This window comes from Halichoerus grypus, chromosome 6, assembly GCF_964656455.1.
Source record: "Halichoerus grypus chromosome 6, mHalGry1.hap1.1, whole genome shotgun sequence".
Taxonomy (NCBI): Eukaryota; Metazoa; Chordata; class Mammalia; order Carnivora; family Phocidae; genus Halichoerus; species Halichoerus grypus.
In genome coordinates, this window is record NC_135717.1 from 78385701 (window position 1) to 78405730 (window position 20030).

The window sequence follows — 20030 nt, forward strand, 5'->3', positions numbered from 1 at the left end:
TTACAAAAGATCTAAGTAAACGGAAAAATATCCCATGTTCTAAGATGGCAAATCTCCAAACTGATTTATGGATTCAATGCCATATGTACCAGGATTCCAGCTGAATTGCAAAAATTGACAAGCTGATTCTAAAACTTATACAGAGTTGCAAAGGACCAAGAAGAGCCAAAACCTGAAGAATAAACAGGAGGACTCAAACTTCCCAACTCAAAACTTACTACAAAGCAAGACATATAGATCATGGAACAGAATTGAGGGTTCAGGAATAAATTCATGTGCCTATGGTCAACTGATTTTCAGCAAGGGTGAAATCATTCAATGGAGAAATAATAGTCTTTTCAACAAATGGTACTGGGACAGTTGGATAGTTGTCACAAGCAAAAGAATCAAGTTAAAACCCTTACCTCACACCACATACAAAAATTATCTCAAAATGAATCAAAGATCTAATTATAAGAACTAAAACTCATAGAAGAAAACACATAGGGGTAAATGTTCATGACTTGAGGTTTGGAAATGGATTCTTAGATATGACATCAAAAGCATGAGAAAAACAAAAGATAAAATATATAAACTCGGCCTCATCAAAATGAAAAACTTTTATGTCCTAAAGGGCACTAGTAATATAGTGACAGTAGTAAGAAAAGACAACTGGGGTGTCTGGGGTGGCTTAGTCAGTTAAGTGTCTGACTCTTGATTTTAGCTCAGGTCTTGATCTCAGGGTCGAGCGACTGAGCCCCGTGTCTGGCTCCGAACTGAGGGTGGAGTGTATTTGAGATTCTCTGATTCTCTCTCTGCCCTTCCCCCTGGCTCTCTCTCTCAAAATAAATAAACAAATCTTAAAAAAAAAAAAAAAAATACAACTGACAGAATGGGAGAAAATAATTAGAAATCCTCTATCTCATAAAAGATTTCTATCTAGAATATATAAAGAACCCATAAAACTCAATAATAAAAAGACAAATAACCCAATTAAAAACCAAGCAAAGGATCTGAATAGGCATTTTTCCAAAGGAGAAAAGACAAAAAGTCAATAAGCTCTTATCATCATACTGTAATTACAACTGTTTGCTTACACACTTATCTTCTATATTGGAGCTAGTTTTCTGAAGACAGGGAATATATATGTTATTCATCTTTAATTACCTGTTGTCAGGTTCTGGACTTGGCATGTAGCAGGGATTCAGAAAATGTTGCATGTATTTGCATTTGAGACTTATATTTGGGATAGTGCTAAAGATAAGGATAGAATTAAACAGAAATACTTTGTAGAGATAAGATTACAAATCTTAAAGAAGAATATAAAGCAATAAAAATAAACAGCAAGCACCTATATATAGTGCTTATTATATGCTAAGCACCATTTTAAATGCTTTAGATTAATTCAATTTTTGAACTCCTAAGTAAAATAATCAATTACAAATAAAATGCTATGATTCAGAACAGTTGAGAAGCTCAGAGAAGGCAAAAATCATTATGTAGTGAAGCCCATCAGATAAAATTTTGTGGGGGAAGTCTGTTAAATCCAGTATATAAAAACTGACTGGATAGTAGAAGAGCACACATAGAAAGTAAAGAGCATGTACAAATGGAGAGGAAAAAAGGAAAGGATGTGGCATATATGCAAGATAATAAAGAGGACCGGCTTCACTAAAAAAAGGTGTTTAGATAAAGATGAGGAACAGCAAAGATTATAATAAGAATTTGTACATGCTTTCATAAGCAAACTGGTATCATGTAAGTTCCTTACACCAAAAAGAAATAGCAAGGAAATTCAACTAGTTCAAGTGAAGCAGAAAAACAAATTCATACTGTTAACTACTTCAGGATGACAGTGTAAGGTGTGAAGTAAGTAAGATGTGAAAGCAGAGTTCTGACAATGGGAATGAATAAGGCCTATACCTAAGAGTTATTCTGAACCAAGAACCTGATAAATAGGATATGGTGAATAGAAAAACAAGGAATCAAATGTACTTCTTGAGGTTTCAAGAATTCTAAATAAAACACAGGGAGGAACCATCCAGTGAATACCCCATCCTACCCCCAAAGAAAAAAGTGATAATGTAAATTATTAGGCACTGGGGGGAAGAATAGGGAATACTGAACTTTGGAATATAGATATAGAACTTTATCTAAGAAGCAAAGCAGATGCACTTTCTAAGGGCAAAATAGAATAGTGATTAGGATACTTATCAGAATTATCTGAAGGCTAAACAAACTACATTTACTACATTTCTCCTGCCCTCACCCAGCCTGAGAAAAAGAAAGGAGGGGGCAACAGTTGTAAATTAAGAGACATAACAATAAAGTATCTTCTGTGTGACCCCCTGACGGGGTCCACAAAACACCGACTGTAAACAGACATCTCTGAAACATCGGGGGAAATATCTTAATAGATTAGGATATTTAGATGATCCAGAAATTACTGTTATGCTTTGAACTCTGTGGTACTTACAAATGATTTAATAAATTCATAAATCAATTTTAAACTATTTAGGGAAAGATCTGTGAACAAAGCAACTTGAGTTAAGAGCATTATTTTTAACTCAGAAATTTGTTTTATGGTTGGAGGGAATGAGAACCTAGATGAATAAGTTAGGGTTTGAAAAGTAGTAATGAGAGTATTTTTAAACATAATTATCTCAAAATAAAGTTTTAAATGTATGCAAGGAGAATCCAGAATATACTGGTACTTCTTTGATCTTTATTTTTGCTCTCACTAAATCAGAAGCAATAAAATCCCTCAACTCCCTCTTCCCCGAACAACTGAGTGTGCTTTCTATTGTTCTCTTTTGCATGGTTCGATGATACCCAGCTTGGCATTCCTTTTTTGGTGTGACTTAAGCTCACTAATCATGCTAAGACTTACACTGGTCACTCGACGGTAGATCTGAGCAGCATTTTGGCATTCTGAGTAAGGGTATTCAGATGTGGCCATCTCAAGCATGCACATCCCAAAAGCATAAACGTCAACAGATTCATCGTATTTTTCCTCATACATCTCGGGGGCCATGAACTCTGGGGTACCTTAAATTAAAAGAACAATTCAGACTCAATGTGAGCAGAGGCTACAGATATTACTCACCTGGGGAAGAAGCAGAGGGGTTGACCTGTGAGATAGAAGGAAGTGGAAGGGGGGAAGAGAAGAGAGAAGAGTGGTGGGGGCAGGGAAGAGGAAAAAAATCTTAGTCTCTTTGCTGCATGGCCTTCATAAAAGAAACTAGAACAGGGTCAAGTGTCTATTTATTTACTGTTTCAAACGGATTACTGTTATACAATGTCAAAATAGAGACTTGGATAAGAGAAAAACTGATATAACTCATAACGAAAACAAATGGAAGGAAAAGTAAGAGACTAGCAAGAAATAAAGAGGATATAATGGCATCTACCAATAAGACAAGGTGGGTTAAAAAAGATCAAAATACTTGTCTGCCCCCTACTGTATGGTAGCTGTAAGGTTAGTATTTATAGCTAGTCTTTGGCCATTAACATTCCACCTGATCAGTTTCACTTTTAAGCAGGCCTTGCAGTGAAAAATCTAACATTCAATATGTTTTTTAAAAGAAAAAAATAAAGTGTAATTGTCTATAAAGGCCACTCACCAGAGCCCCTTTCTTCACCTACTTACCATACCACCTGCAGTACACAAATAAGTCTACTGCAGATAACAAGAAAAACAGTGAAGGACATCTTAACAGATTTTACAGACAAAAAATAAATACACACAAATGGAGAACTCAAATACAGAGTGAGTTATGAGAATAGTGTGGTCCCACAGACCAGGTTTTCCAATGTTTCCAAAGAAATTAAGTCTGGATACCTCAAACTACAGGGCATTTCCAAGAATAGGCTTACATACTATGATTTAAACAAAAAAAGAGGGGGAAAACTCTCTTGGGTGAGAGATTTTTAAGGAGCCAAAGACAAAGAAATGTTTCCTTTTCCTGTAAGGAATGCAAAAAGGAAATTCAGCTTTAAATAACTCTTTTCCAATTCTTCTTGTTAATCTATTTTAAGAAAATTTAAAAATAGCATTCCGAATCCAAGTCACATAATATTCTATGGAGGACACTATTTTATAAGAATGTACAAATTACTGGTGTCCTATGGTTTTCTTTTAATACATAAAATTCTAGCCCACTTAAAAATTAATGGTTTCCTTGCTGTCACCACCTTTGGGGGGAGAATAGAGTATCTGTAAAGATTTCAAGTTTTCAAAGTGTCATATCCTCTTCAGAGAGTGAAAGTTTATCAAAATAATAAGCATTAAATTATCTTTCCAGCTGCAACTCTCTAACATTTAGTTGAAAGTCTGAAAGGACAGCCTCGTTCTTTAGATCAGTGATTCTCAACAAGGGGGCAATTTTGTTACCCAGGGACATTTAGTCCAGAGACATTTTTGGTTTTAACAACTGTGGGGGAGCTGGAAAGGGGATGTGCTCCTGGCATCTAAATAATCTTATAATGCACAAGAAAGCCCTTACAAACAACAAAGAACTATCCAACCCCAAATGTCAAATAATATTGGGTTGAAAAGCTGTTTCAGATATATCTTCTGAAGAGTAGGAGTAAGAAAAGTTAAAACCAAGTTCTCGGAATAAACTCATTTTCACATTTTGAAACAAAGTCTTAACAGGTAGAAACTTTTGAATACATATATCTAACACTTTCTGAGAAAGTAAACTACATATAAATTCAATTTCTTTTATAAGAAAGTAACTCTATTAAGTACATAATACTACACATCAACAGAATGACCCAATAAGATTGATAGTTACATAAGGTTTTGTCAACAAAGTTCACCTTACTTCTCTTCACGTAACTTTGTAACTTTACAAAACACTGTTAGTCTTCCAGATGATTCTAGAAGCATATAGAGAACTCCACATCTCATAAGTAAAACTGATCACTTCTTGAGTTCAAGCTAGGAATTTTTGAAGGCTTATTTCACATAATAAAAGCTTTGACAGGGTCAGGTTTCTAAATAAAAGGAATATCAGAAAACCAGTTAGGATGCAAGGTACACCTGAAACATACCTATCACACTCTTGGCAAAAGAAGCCCGCTTCAGGGTTGCCAGACCTAGGTCTCCAATCTTGACTGAGCCTGTAGGACCAGTGATAAAGATGTTGTCACACTTAAGATCTCGGTGAATAATAGGTGGAGTTCGAGTATGAAGAAACTGAAGTCCTTTAAGGATCTGACGGCACCAGCTTCTTAGAACTTTGATCTTCATCACCTTAAACCTTTTCAGGTACCTAGAAAAGGCAAAGCACACCAAACAGGTTATCAATGATATGAGTTTACTGCTTTGAAGAATTCCATTAATTCTAGCATATCTGAGATGGGAATATCAAATTTACACTATTAAGATTCAGTAACCTTAAAAGTTAGTGATACTTTTAGCAAGGTTAAAGGGGAAAGGATAACAAGTGGTTGGTAAATGAATTCTAACAACAAAGCACAGAAAGTGAATTCCTTAAAACTGGGTAACTAATAAAATAACTTAGAAGAGATAAAAAATAAACAATAACAATAAAAAAATAAAAGTTAAGGGGTGGAATTTGACTTCTGGTAAATGGAGTAATTCTTACTGGACACAGAACTGTAGTAAAAAATATAAAAACAACTATTTCAAGACTCTTGAGAGCAATCAAAATTAGGCATAAATTGGAAGGGAGTTCACATGAGGGGAAAAAAGAAAGCACTGCTTGAGCTTCCTATTTTCTAAATCTTTTCACAGTTGAGGGAAGGTGCCAGCCTGAACATGCGGATCAGCTCAATTCTAAACAGAAGCCTGTAGTCTTATTAGCTGAGAAATAGGAAGACAGAGTTCAAGATGACCACAGCAGCTAGCACAGGGCTGTCCAAAAGAACTTTCTATAATGATAGTCTGTTCAATATAGTATTCACTAGACAAATATAAATTAAAATTTAAAATTCCATTTTTCAGCTGCACTAGCCACATTTTAAGTGTTCAACAGCCACATGTATCAAGTGGCTACCATTTTAGATAGTACAAATTATAAAATATTTCCATCAGCACAGAGTTCTAGTGGACAGCAGAGATCTAGAAAGTAAAAGAGGGAAATCCCAGGGGCGCCTGGGTGGCTCAGTCGGTTAAGCGTCTGCCTTCAGCTCAGGTCATGATCCCAGGGTTCTGGGATCCAGCCCCGCATCGGGCTCCCTGCTCAGCGGGAAGCCTGCTTCTCCCTCTCTCACTCCCTCTGCTTGTGTTCTCTCTCTCGCTGTGTGTCTCTCTGTCAAATAAATAAATAAAATCTTTAAAAAAAAAAAAAAAAAGGAGGGAAATCCCAGAAGGGTGGTATAGAAGGGAGCCCCAAATCCTGAATATTCATTCTGCCCAAATCTCTGGTTGACCTCTGAAATACATATTTTGTGAAGCAGATTCCAAGCAGCCCAGCTAATGCTAAAAGAATGGAACAGAGATTTCTGATGCTACCTACTGCTGGAAAGATAAAGTTTGTGGATTGGCTTCAGACATCTGAAAATATTCAGAATTATGAAGATATAAAAAATTACATTTGCCTCTTAGTATCTTTAAAATACACATGCTTAACTAAAGAACAATTTATAACATTGTATTATAGGGTCTATAGAATACATAAATGTAACATATATAAAAATTATAGCACAAAGAACAAGTATCAGGGACAACTGAAACTTTATCTGTAGCAAGGTTCCTTTACATGAAATTGTACAATATCAACCCAAAGTTTATTGTGAAAAGTTAAAGATATAAACACAATCTCAAAAGCAATTGCTTTTTAAAAAAAACAACAAAACAACACAAGAAGGTTTCAACTAAAAAGCTAATACAGGAACTAAAATGAAATTCTACTTCACTTGGATGAGGTAATTAAAAGAAAACTAATGGTGAAAATTGGTTTTATGGTTTAAAAAAATATTGAAACATATTACCTCTGTAGAGTGAGGGAAGGGCTGCCTAGGAGCCATAAGGGCATTTACTAAGATAATAAAAATGTTCTATACCTTAATAGGATTTTGATTACATAAGTGAATATGCCTTTGTCAAAATTCATAGAATGATACCATTATGATTGATTACACTTTTCATCATATTTAAATATTACTGTAAGGAAAAACAAAGCATATAAATATTAGAACTTTAATGAAATGAGCACTTAAGTGTTTACATGTGAAGCATACTGATGTCTACAACTTACATTGGAATAAATAAAATTAATAAAATGATCAAGTATATAAAATATAACTATATATTAACCTTGTATCTTATAATTTCATTAAATTTATTTAGAAACATTGGAATTTTCTATGTGAACAATTACATAACCTGCGAACAAGGGCAGTGGTATTTCTTCCTTTCCAATCTTTACACCTTTTACTAGTTTTCCCTGTGTTTATGCCTTATTGCAATGGGTGGCCCTCTGAAACAATAGTGAATATAAGTGGTTAAAACAAGCATTCTTGCTTTGTTCCTAATCTCAGAGGCAATGGTTAAGTTTGACATATTAGTTATAGGCTGGAGGAAGTTCCCTACTATTCCTAGTTTGGCTAAGAGTTTTTAGCCATGAATAGATAGATATTGAATTGTCAAATACTTTTTGACAGATTTTGAAAATATGGCTTTTCTCCTTTATTCTGTTAATGCTGAATAACATTGATTCACTCAATGTTAAACCAACTTTGTGATCCTGGGATAAACCCTCTCTGGTATTGATGTATTGTGATTGCTGGATCCAATCTGCTATTATTTTGTAAAGGATTTTTGCATCAATATTCATGAAGGACATTGTTCTTTAAAAATTTCTTTTTCCATAATATCTTAGGTTCTGGTATTAGTGTTATGCTGGCTTCATAAAATGAGTTAGACTCTAATTGTTCCACCTCTATTTTTTGAGAAAATTCAACACAGTGGATTTTCCCATTTCTTATTAAGATAAAATATACATAAAACTTACCATTTTAAAGTGATATTAATTCATACTGTTATGAAATCATCACCGCCAACTATCTCCAGAACTCTTTTCATCTTGAAAACTGAAACTTCATACCCATTGAACAATAACTCCCCAAAACCAACCCCCCTTGGGTTCTGGCAACCACCATTCTACTTTCTGTTTCTATGAATCAACTACTCTAGGTACCTCATAGAAAGTGACATCAAGCAGTATTGGTATGTGACTTTTTGTGACTGGCTTATTTCACGTTGCATAATGTCCTCAAGGTTCACTCATATTACAGCCCATGTTAGAATTTCCTTGCCATCCTTAAGGATGAAGACTATTCCACTGTGTGTGTAGACACAAACAGACAGACAGGCACACACACACGTACACACATTTTGCTTATCCATTCTTTCCTTGATGGACACTTGGGCTGCTTCTACCTTTTAGCTATTGTAAATAATGCAACTATAAATATGGGTATACAAATATCTCTTGAAGACCCTGCTTCCAATTCTTTTGGGTATGAACCCATAAGTGGAAGTGTTCGGTCATATGGTAATTAAGTTGAGATTAATCGACATATAACATTATATTTGTCTCAGATGTACAACGTAATGATTCAAAATGATCTATATATATTGCAAAACGATCACCACAATAAGTCTAGTTAATATGTATCAATACACAGTTACAGGTTTTTTCTTCTTGTGATGAGAACTTTTAAGATCTACTCTTTGCAACTTTAAAACATGTAATACAGCATTATTAACTGTAGTCACCATGCTGTACATTACATCCCCAGGACTTACTTATTTTATAACTAAAAGTTTGTACCTTTTGACCACTGTCACCCATTACATACACTCCACCCCCGTGCCCCCAACTACAGCAATCACCAATCTGTTCTCTGTATTTATGAGTTCAGTTTTTTCTTGTTTTGGGTATTTTTAAATTTTTTTAGATGTCACATATAAGTGAGATCATACAGTATTTGTCTTTCTCTATCTGACTTATTTAACTTAGCATAATGCCTTCAAAGTCCATCCACATTGTTACAAATGGCAAAATTTCCTTCTTTTTATGGATGAACAATATTAATAACCCATCATACACCACATCTTCTTTATCCATTCATGTTGTAAATAAAGCTGTAATGAACAGGTGGTACATATATTTTTTCAAATTACAGTACTTCTAATTTTAATTTTTTGAGGAACCTCCATATAGTTTCCCACAATGGCTGCACCAATTTACATGTCCACCAACAGCACACAAGGATTCCTTTTTCTTCACATCCTTGCCAACACTTGTTTTCCTTGTCTTTTTGATAATAGCCATTCTGACAGATATGAGGTGGTATCTCATTGTGATTTTGACTTATGTTTCCATAATGACCTGTATTGTTGGCCATTAAATCTTTTTGGAGAAATGTCTATCCAGGTCCTTTGCCCGTTTCTAATAGGGTTTTTTAATGTTGTTGAATTTTGGGAGTTCTCTATATATTCCAGATATTAATCCCTTTTGAGTTATATGATTTGCAAGTATTTTCTCCCATTCTGTGAGTTGCTTTTTTACTCTATTAATAATATCTTTCAATGTACATAAGTTTTTAATTTTTACAAAGTCCAATTTTAAACACACTGGATTTAAAAACTTTTGATATATGGCATACATTTCAGACAATGCTAATAACAAAGTCACTTCTACTTTCTGGTAGAGAGTAGTAAGTTTTCTTTTTATTGATGAAGACAGTGAGCCCAAAGTTATACAACTATTACAAGATAGAGATGGCAAGTGAATTCTTAAGCCTGAACTCCTGCTACTGCCTGACTGGCTACTCAATCTCTAATGCATACATTTAATTAAAAAATAAAATAAATATTTAAAATTATACATATATTTTGAGTCACATTTCATTTTTAGAAACCTATTTCTACAGAAATAAATAAGGACATAGATATATACATGATAACTGTAGCATAGTTTTAAAGAGGAGAATGTGGACAAGAAGAGATCTGATTTGCCCATACAACTATAAATGGGACATTTACAAACCCAGAAAAGCTAAATATGGTGAGAATGAAAAGTGGTGCTAAAGATAGGGATATTAGTTAAGAACCACCATAACCAAACAAGAAAAGTACCATCAATGCAGAAGACCGACTAAATAAATAAATAAATAAAGGGTCTCTCTAATACAGCATCTCTAAGTCCTTCATTATGGCTGACTCATGCCCAATCACCTTGAAGAAAAGCCTAGTAGTTGAAAAGTCTTGCCCTCATAACCATAGCTCCTAATCAGCTCTTCAATGCTGAATTATTTAACATAAACTGACAACCAACTCATGGTTAAATAGGGTTAATTACGGTACTCATCCCACAAAATTGGAGGACTAAATGTTAAGCACAATGGCTGCCAAAAACTAGAGCACAGGAAATTTTAGCTCAAGAAACAGAATATCAATTAAAAATTATTAAAAAGACACTAACAGAAGTTCTGTCACTGAAAAATAAAATAACTAAAATGAAAAATTCACTAAAAAGTTTGAACAGCAGATGGAGCAAGCAGAAGAAGCTGCAAACCTGAAAACACATCAACTGAAATTATGTAGTTTGAACAGCAGAAAGGAAAAAAAAAATAAAGAAAACTCAATAGAGCCTAACAGTCCTGGGGCGCCTGGGTGGCTCAGTTGTTGGGCGTCTGCCTTTGGCTCAGGTCATGATCCCAGGGTCCTGGGATCGAGTCCTGCATTGGGCTCCATGCTCCACAGGAAGCCTGCTTCTCCCTCTCCCACTCCCCCTGCTTCTGTTCCCTCTCTCACTGTGTCTCTCTCTGTCAAATAAATAAATACAATATTTAAAAAAAAAAAAAAAAAAAAAGAGCCTAACAGTCCTGTGGGATACCACCAAGCTGATCAACATATGTGTAATGGGAGCCCCAAATAAGAAGGAACAGAAAGAGTATTTGATAAAATAATGGTCACAAACTTTCTAAGTTTGATAAAAGACATGAATCTACATATCTGAGAAGCTCAACAAACTCCAAGAAAGACACATGCAAAGAGATTCACGTTTATATATTACATTCAAACTGTTGAAAACCAAAGACAAGAGAATCTTGAAAGCAAGAGAGAAGCAACTCATCATAATCAAGAGATCCTCAATAAAATTATCAGCCAACTTCTCAGCAGAAACCATAGAAGGCAGAAGGCAGAGGAAAGTGCTGAAAGGTAGGGGGAAAACCTGTCAATCAAGAATTTTACATCTAGCAAAAAATATCCTTCAAAAATGAAGCCAGAATTAAGACATGGTCAGATAAACAAAAGCTGAGGGAGTGTTGTCAGTACACCTGCCCTACAGGAAATGCTAAAGCAAGTCCTTCAGGCTGAAATGAAAGGACAATGGACAAAAATTTGAAGCCATAGGAAAAAATAAAATCTCTGGTAAAGATAACTACTTGGCTAAATATAAAAACCAGTATTAATGTATTTTTGGCTTGTAACTTCTCTGTTCATTTCCTACATGATTTAAAATGCAAACACATAAATCAATAATTATAAATCTGTATTAATGGGAGCACAATGCATAAAGATGCAATTTGCATCTTTGCAAAATCTACAAAAACACAAAACAGGTGCAAAGCTGTATAAGAGAAAAGATTTTGAAGCTACTGAAGCTAAGTTGGTAACATTTCAAACTAGACTGTTAGAAATTTATGGTGTTAATTGTAATCCCTAAGGTAGCCACTAAGAAAATATCTACGCAATATACACAAGGGAAACAAGAAGGGTATTAAAATGGTACACTACAAAGAAAAATTTTTTTAAAAAGCAGTAATGAAGACAAGGAACAAAAAAGATGTCAAATATACAAAAAACAAATAGCAAAAAGTGCTTCCTTATCACCAATTACTTCAAGTATAAATGGATTAAATTTTCTAATCAAAGACAGAGATGGCTGAATGGAGATATCTAAGATCCAACTACATGCTGTCTACAAGAGACTCACTTTAGATTCAAAGACCCACACACAATGAAAGGACAGAAAAAGATATTCCATGCAAACAGTAACCAAAAGAGAATGAGGTGGCTATATTAATATCAGACAAAATAGACTAAATCAAAAACTGATACAAACACGATCATGCTGAGCTAGTGCCCGCGCCTGGAATTGGGCTGCAACCTCAGCCACGCCTGCCACCTGCCACCGCCTCTGGACCATGGACCCCTGCAAAGTGAGCGAGTTTTGGGCCTTCGAGAAAATGTGGAAGCAAAATCCGAGTATTCTGCACACTGAGCAAATGCGCTTCCTGCAGGAGTGCGTGGAGAACATGGACGGTAAAATACCACCTGCCACTCATAAAACTAAATCAGAAGACAATATCAAGGAAGAAAAAACAGATAGTAAGAAGGTGGAGGAAAACATAAAGACAGACAAACCATCAAGTGGGGAAAGTGATCTAGAAAATGACAATGAAGGTGTGACTGAACCAGATACTGATGCCCCTCAAGAAATGGGAGATGAAAATGTAGAGATAATCGAGGAAATGATGGATCAGGCAAATGATAAAAAAGTGGCTGTCACTGATGCCCTAAATGATGGTGAACTACAGAAAGCCACCGACTTGTTCACAGATGCCATCAAACTGAATTCTCGCTTGGCCATTCTGTATGCCAAGAGAGCCAGTGTCTTCATCAAATTACAGAAGCCAAATGCTGCCATTTGAGACTGTGACAGAGCTATTGAAATAAATCCTGATTCAGCTCAGCCTTGTAAGTGGCGAGGGAAAGCACACAGACTTCTGGGCCGTTGGGAAGAAGCAGCACACGATCTTGCCCTTGCTTGTAAACTGGATTACGATGAAGATGCTAGTGCAATGCTGAAAGGAGTTCAACTGAGGGCCCAGAAAATTGCTTAACATCAGAGAAAGTATGAGCAAAAACGTGAAGAGCAAGAGATCAAAGAAAGAATAGAAAGGGTTAAGAAGGCTCGGGAAGAACATGAGAGAGCCCAGAGGGAGGAAAAAGCCAGAAGACAATCAGGAGCTCAGTATGGTTCTTTCCCAGGTGACTTTCCTGGGGGAATGCCTGGTAATTTTCCTGGAGGAATGCCTGAAATGGCAGGGGGGATGCCTGGAATGGCAGGAATACCTGGGCTCAATGAAATTCTTAGTGATCCAGAGGTTCCTGTAGCCATGCAGGATCCAGAAGTTATGGTGGCCTTCCAGAATGTAGCCCAGAACCCAGCGAATATGTCAAAATATCAGAGCAACCCAAAGGTTATGAATCTCATCAGTAAATTGTCAGCCAAACTTGGAGGTCAAGCATAATGCCCTTCTGACAAATAAAGCCCTTGCTGAAGGAAAAGCAACTTCGATCACCTAATGGATGTCACAATAATACAAACCAGTGTACCTCTGACCTTCTCATGAAGAAAGCTGGGGTGCTGTGAAGAGAACCCCCACCTCTCTGCCCCACGTGCAACTAAAATATTTCTACAGTGGTTTGCCATTAGGGTATTCATTCAGATAATGCCTTCCTACTAGGAATTACAAACTTTAAACACTTTTTAAACCTTTAAATAAAAATATTTAAAAACATATTAAAAGGGTGTGTTAGTCCCTACATTTTTCTTTACTAATCATTTCAGTTTTTTTCCTTTGGATTAACTGGGCAAGGAAGATACTTCAGTGTGGAAGATTTATTGCTCCAGCTGAGTGAAATAAAGGTTTATTAGTGGGAGGCAAATATAACATTTAAATAGATGAATTCTGAGTTGGAGATATGGTTTCTGAGGCATTTTGACTTGTCTTTTTAAATGCTTTATTTCTTAAACACAATTTATTTGGATAAAACCACTGGGACCACCAGTACTGCAGTAGGACCTGGGTAGGGACCGGAAGTGCTTGGCAGGGCAGCAGCAACCTTATTCCTTTTATAGAGTGTGCACCCTTGTGCAGATGCATTTAAATCTTACACTGTGGTGAAGGGATGATTTTTATAATGCTGCAGTAGAATTGGATTACTTAGCTGTGTTCTTATCTGATATAGAAAATAGATGTTTTGCATTATTTCAACATAAGGGAAAAAAACTGATACAAGAGATAAAGAATATGTATTGATAAAAGGGTCAATTTATCAAGATTATAACAATTATAAACGTAATACACATCAGAGTTCCTAAATACATGAAGCAAATATTGACAGAATTGAGAGGAGGAGTACACAGTTCTACAGTAAAAGTTGGAGAATTAATAGCCCACTTTCAAAAATGGATAGACCATTTAGACAGAAGATCATTAAGGCAGTAGAGGATTTGAACAATACTATAAACCACCTAAACATAAGAGAAATATATGGAACATGACACCCAACAACAGATGAATACATATTCTTAAGAACACATGGAACATTCCCTCAAGAAACCTCCCAACAAAGAAAAGTCCAGGACTACATGGTTTCACTGTTGAGTTCTACCAAATATTTAAAGGAAAACCACTAATCCTTCTCAAACTCTTCCAAAAAGTAAAAAAGGAGGAAACACTCCCAAAAAGTAGAAAAGTAGAAAATGACTTCATAAGTCACTCATTTGCCCTGTCAGCAAAGACACCACAAGAAAACTACATACCAATATCTCTTATGAATACAGATGCAAAAATCATCAAGAAAACATTAGCCAACTGAATCCAACAGCATGGTAAAAGGATTATACACCAAGTACAAATTATCCATAAAATGGAAGTATCCCTCAACATTACAAATCAGTCAACATAATACACATTAGTAGAACAAAGGTTAAAAAAAAAACAAAAAAAAACCTCATGATCATCTCGATACAGAAAAAGCAGTAGATAAATTCCAATACCTTTCCATGATAAAAATACTCAAACTACGAATAGCAGAGAATATATGATAAAGAACATTATGAAAAAACCAAACTTTACATCATACTCAATAATGAAACACTGAAAGCTTTCTCACTAAGATTAGAAGTAAGACAAGGATAACCAGTGTTATTCAACATTGTACTAGAAATTCTAGCCAGAGCAACTAAGCAAGAAAAAGAAATAAAAGTATACAAATTGGAAAGGAAGTAAAACTGTATTTGTAGATGCCAAGATCCTATATAAAGAAAATACCGAAGAACACACACACACACTCTCACAACTAGAGTTAATAAAACAATTCATCAAAGTTGCAAGATTGCAAGATCAACATACACAAACTAGTTGTGTTCCATACACCAACAATTAACAACCTGAAAAGGAAATTAAGAAAACAATTCCATTTTGCAAAAGCATCCCAAAGAATAAAATACAGTGGAATAAATTTAACCAAGGAGGTAAAAGGCCTATACGTTAGAAACTAGAAAACACTGTTGAAAAATTAAATAAAATGTAAAAACATCTTGTCACATGGATTGGAAAACTTAATATAGTTAGTTAGATGGCAGTACTACCCAAAGTGACCTACAGAGTCAATGCATCTATAAATATATTTGATTCTATCTACAGATACTATCAAAATTCTATCAGCCTTCTTACAGAAATGGAAAACTAATTCTCAAATTCACATGGAATTGCAGGGACCTCAAATAGCCAAAACAATATATTTTTTTAAAAATTTTATTTATTCATTTGACAGAGAGAGAGAAAGCACAAGCAGGGGAGTAGCAGAGGGAGAGGGAGAAGCAGGCTCTCGGCGAGCAGGGAGCCCGACACAGGACTCGATCCCAGGACCCTGGGATCATGACCTGAGCTGAAGGCAGACCCTTAACTGACTGAGCTACCCAGGCACCCCTAGCCAAAACAATATTGAAAAAGAAGAACAAAATTGGAGAACACACACTTCCCAATTTGAAAACATATTACAAAGCTACAGTAATCAAAACAGCGTGGTACTGGCTAGGGACAGATATACAGACTAACAGCATAGTATCAAGAGTCCAGAAATAAACCCATACATCTATGGTTAAATGATTTTTGACAAGGGTACCAAGACCATTCAATAGGGATAGAACAGTCCCTTCAACAAACAATGCTGGGTAACTGGACATCCCTATGCAATAGAATGAAGTTGGGTCCCATACCTCACACATACATAAAAGTTTACTCAAACTGAAACAAATGTAAATATAAGAGACAAACCTGTAGAAGTTTTAGAAGAAAACTTAGGGGTAAATCTGCGCAATCTTGGTTTTGGCAATAGATTCTTAGATACAACACCAAAAGTACTAGCAACAAGAAAAAACAAGTAAATTGGACTTCATCAACATTAAAAACTTTATACATCACAGGACATTATCAAGGAAGTAAAAAGACAACCTACAGAATGGGAGACAGTATTTGCAAATCATGTATCTGAGAAAGGCTTACAGAATATATAAAGAACTCTTACAACTCAACAATAATAAAAAAAATTAAAAATGGGCAAAGAACTTGAACAGAGATTTGTCCAAAAGACATGATGGAACAGACATTTCCCCAAAGATAGATAAATGACCGACATGCACATGACAAGATGCTCAACATCATTAGACACTAGGAAAATGCAAATCAAAACCCACAATGAGATACTATGTCACACTTGGTAGGATGGCTATGAAAATAATAAACAAGTGTTGGCAAGGATGTGGAGAAAGTGAAACTCATAGATTGTTGGTGGGAATGTAAAATGGTTCAGTCACTGTGGAAAACCGTTTGGTGGTTCCTCAAAGGGTTAAACATAGAATTACCATGACTTAGCAATTCCACTTGTAGGCATACATCCAAAAGAAATAAAAATATATACTCAAAATCTTATACACAAATATTTACAGCAGGACTACTAAGGATAGCCAAAAGTTGGAAACAAATCAAATGTCTATAAACAAAGGAATGGTTGTGGTATATCCATGAAACAAAATATTATGTGGTTATAAAAAGGAATGAAGTACTAATATGTGCAACATCATGAACCTTGAAAACATTATGCTAAGTGAAAGTCAAACACAAAAGGCCCCATTATTTTATGACTCCAATTATATGAAATATCTTGATCAGATAAAACCAGAGACAAAAACCAGTTAGTGGTTGCCAAGGGCTGGGATAAGGGGGAAATGGGGAGTTGTTTAATGCGTTTCAGTTTGTAGGACTGAAGAGTGCTGAAAAATGGTTGCACAACAATGTCAATATACTTAATATTACTGAGCTACACACTTAAAAATGACTAAGATGGCAAATTTTATGCTATATGTTTTTCTTTTTAAGATTCTATTTGAGAGAGAGAGCTCGCGAGAGAGACAGCACAAGTTGGGGGAGGGGCGGAGGGGTGGAGGGAGAGGGAGAAAGAAGCAGACTCCCCGCTGAGCAGGAAGCCTGACAGGGATCCCAGGACCCTGAGATCATGACCTGAGCCGAAGGCAGACACTTAACTGGCTGAGCCACCCAGATGCCCTGCTGTTTTTTATCACAGAAAAAATTCCTATCCATAAATCCTAGAGGTCAGTACAATTCCTCATCTTGCACATGGAGAACTGAGGCCCAGATATGGGGAGCTATTTGCCCCAAATCACAGTTGGGCAGAAGCAGAGCTAGGAGTAGAACTCATCACTCCTACTCTGTCTAGTGCTCTATTTTTTTTTTAAAAGATTTTATTTATTTTTGATAGAGAGAGAGAGAGTGTACAAGCAGGGGAAGCAGCGGGCAGAGGGAGAGGGAGAAGCAGGCTCCGTGCTGAGCAGGGAGCCCGATGTGGGACTCGATCCCAGGACCCTGGGATCATGACCTGAGCTGAAGACAGACGCTTAACCATCTGAGCCACCCAGGTGCCCTAGTGCTCTTTCTATTAACCCTCTTGTTCCCTTAGCTCTGAGGCCAACAGAAATGATGGGAAATGATTTAAGCTTAGAAAGAAAAATGCCAAGAACTTAGATGGTGGGCAATTAAAGAGTAAATACACTGCATGGGAAGGAAAATGGAGAATAACTACTTAATGAGTACAGTGTTCCTTTGAGGTGATGAAAATGTTTAAGAACTTGAGAGATCACATAGTGATCATACAACATTGTATAGGTACAAAATGCCACTGAATCGTACACTTTAAAAATGTTAGTTTTAGGGCGCCTGGGTAGCTCAGAAGTTAGGCATCTGCCTTTGGCTCAGGTCATGATCCCAGGGTCCTGGGATCAAGTCCCGTATCGGGCTCCCTGCTCGGCAGGAAGCCTGCTTCTCCCTCTCCCACTCCCCCTGCTTGTGTTCTGCTCTCGCTCTCTCTCTGTTAAATAAATAAATAAAATCTTCAAAAAAATAAAAATAAATAAAAATGTTAATTTTATGTTCTGTGAATTTCATCTCAATTAAAAAAAATCTAGCTTTATATTTCCTGAATCAAATTTTCTAACCCATATTATTTTTCAGGTATGGGTGTTTATTTGTTTCAATTTAAGTATTAATAAATATGTGGAACAAAGGTAGAAACTTAAAAAGTCCAAAAAGCATGTATGTTGGAACCAATTCCCATCCCTTTCGCTCCATTTGCCTCTCTAAATGCTACCAATATTCCTAATTATTCTGTGTTCTTCCAGGTATGAATATGGATTTGGTTCTTCGTTTGTTACAGTCAACTTTATTAAGTACTGTGAAGAAAAACAACTTAACGTCCTGCTACTCATTTGAACTGCTAACAAAGTATTAACAAGAAGCAGCTTATAGGACTTGCTTTAATGGCTGTATAAAAGTCATATATAACTATACGAGAATATGGATTTGTTTTAAATCTATTTGCTGGGGCGGGGGGTGCCTGGGTGGCTTAGTTGGTTAAGCGTCGGCTCAGGTCATGATCCTGGAGTCCTGGGATCCAGCGCATTGGGCTCGCTCCTTAGCAGGGAGCCTGCTTCTCTCTCTGCCTGCCACTCCCCCTGCTTGTGCTCTCTGTCAAATAAATTTTAAACATCTTTTTTTTAAAATAAATCTATTTGCTTAGAACTATATACACATCAAGTCTTTCTCTTGATTCTTTCCTCCTAGAATGATAATTAAATCTAATGTCTTCTCACTCCATGTCTTGTGTTCTTTTTGCTTTCTGATCTTCATATTTATTCTTTTCAGTTCAATTTAGTCTGCTGTTTAACCTAATCAATGAAGTTTTAATTTTAAGTATTTATTCTTATTTCTAAAAGTTCTTTGGATCTTTTCTAATTACACCTGAGCTTTTTTTTTTTTTTTTTAAGTAATCCCTACACCCAACATGGGGCTAGAACTCATGATCCCGAGGATCAAGAGTTGTGTGCTCCACCAATTAAGGGACAATTCCACAGAGGCTTAGCCTACTATGTTACCCAAAGTCCCTCAATAAACTTTTTAAAACAAATAAACTGTCATAGGGTACTCTTGTAGGGTATGCCTGACAGATTATTGACAGCCCACTAAAGTATCCAAACTGGTGAAAAGAATCTCAAGGTACAGATATACACAACTACTACCGCACAATTTTCCTTAATTCATTCAAATACTTACTAAATTTCAGGCATAGTGCTAGAGATCACAATCTAATGGAAGAAACAGACATATAGCAATCAGCTTGGATGACTAGGATAAAGGTGTTGCCATAAATATTGGAGAAGCTAGGTGGGGAAACTAGAATTTGCAGGAGGGAAATAATCCGTTGGCTTTTCAATGTGTTAATCTTGAGCATCCAAGAGCACATGCAAGTCATTACATCCAGGAGATACAAAACTGTTTCAAAGATTTGGGATGAATTAGCTCAGTAGTATTAATTAAAGAAAGTAGTAAGGAATGAATACATACTAAAGAGACAATTTTTAAAAGTCCAATTCCTCCACAATAGAAAATTTAAACCATATAATTTATACTACATTTGACCCTTGAACAACACAGGTTTGAACTGTCTGGGTTTACTTACATGCAGACTTTTTACAGTATAGTACTGCAAATGTATTTTCTCATAATTTTATTTCTCTAGCTTACTTTATTATAATACAGTATATAATACATATAATATACAAATACATGTTAATCAACCATTTATGTTATCAGTAAGGCTTCCAGTCAACAGTAGGCTACTAAGTAAGTTTGAGGGA

General features: G+C 35.9%; 1 protein-coding gene and 1 pseudogene across 4 annotated transcripts in view; one reads left to right on the forward strand and one right to left on the reverse strand.

Moving 5' to 3' along the window:
• WNK1 (WNK lysine deficient protein kinase 1) overlaps nucleotides 1-20030 on the reverse strand; it is a 150033-nt gene that overhangs the window by 66462 nt on the left and 63541 nt on the right. For all 4 annotated transcript variants that reach the window (XM_078075456.1, XM_078075455.1, XM_078075458.1 and 1 more), the window contains exons 3-4: nucleotides 5038-5258; nucleotides 2870-3027 (exon numbers count right to left, since the gene is read on the reverse strand). In XM_078075456.1, coding sequence (XP_077931582.1) covers nucleotides 2870-3027; nucleotides 5038-5258 — 379 coding nt within the window. The remainder of the gene's footprint in view (nucleotides 1-2869; nucleotides 3028-5037; nucleotides 5259-20030) is intronic.
• On the forward strand, nucleotides 12172-13281 carry LOC118535783 (hsc70-interacting protein pseudogene; annotated as a pseudogene).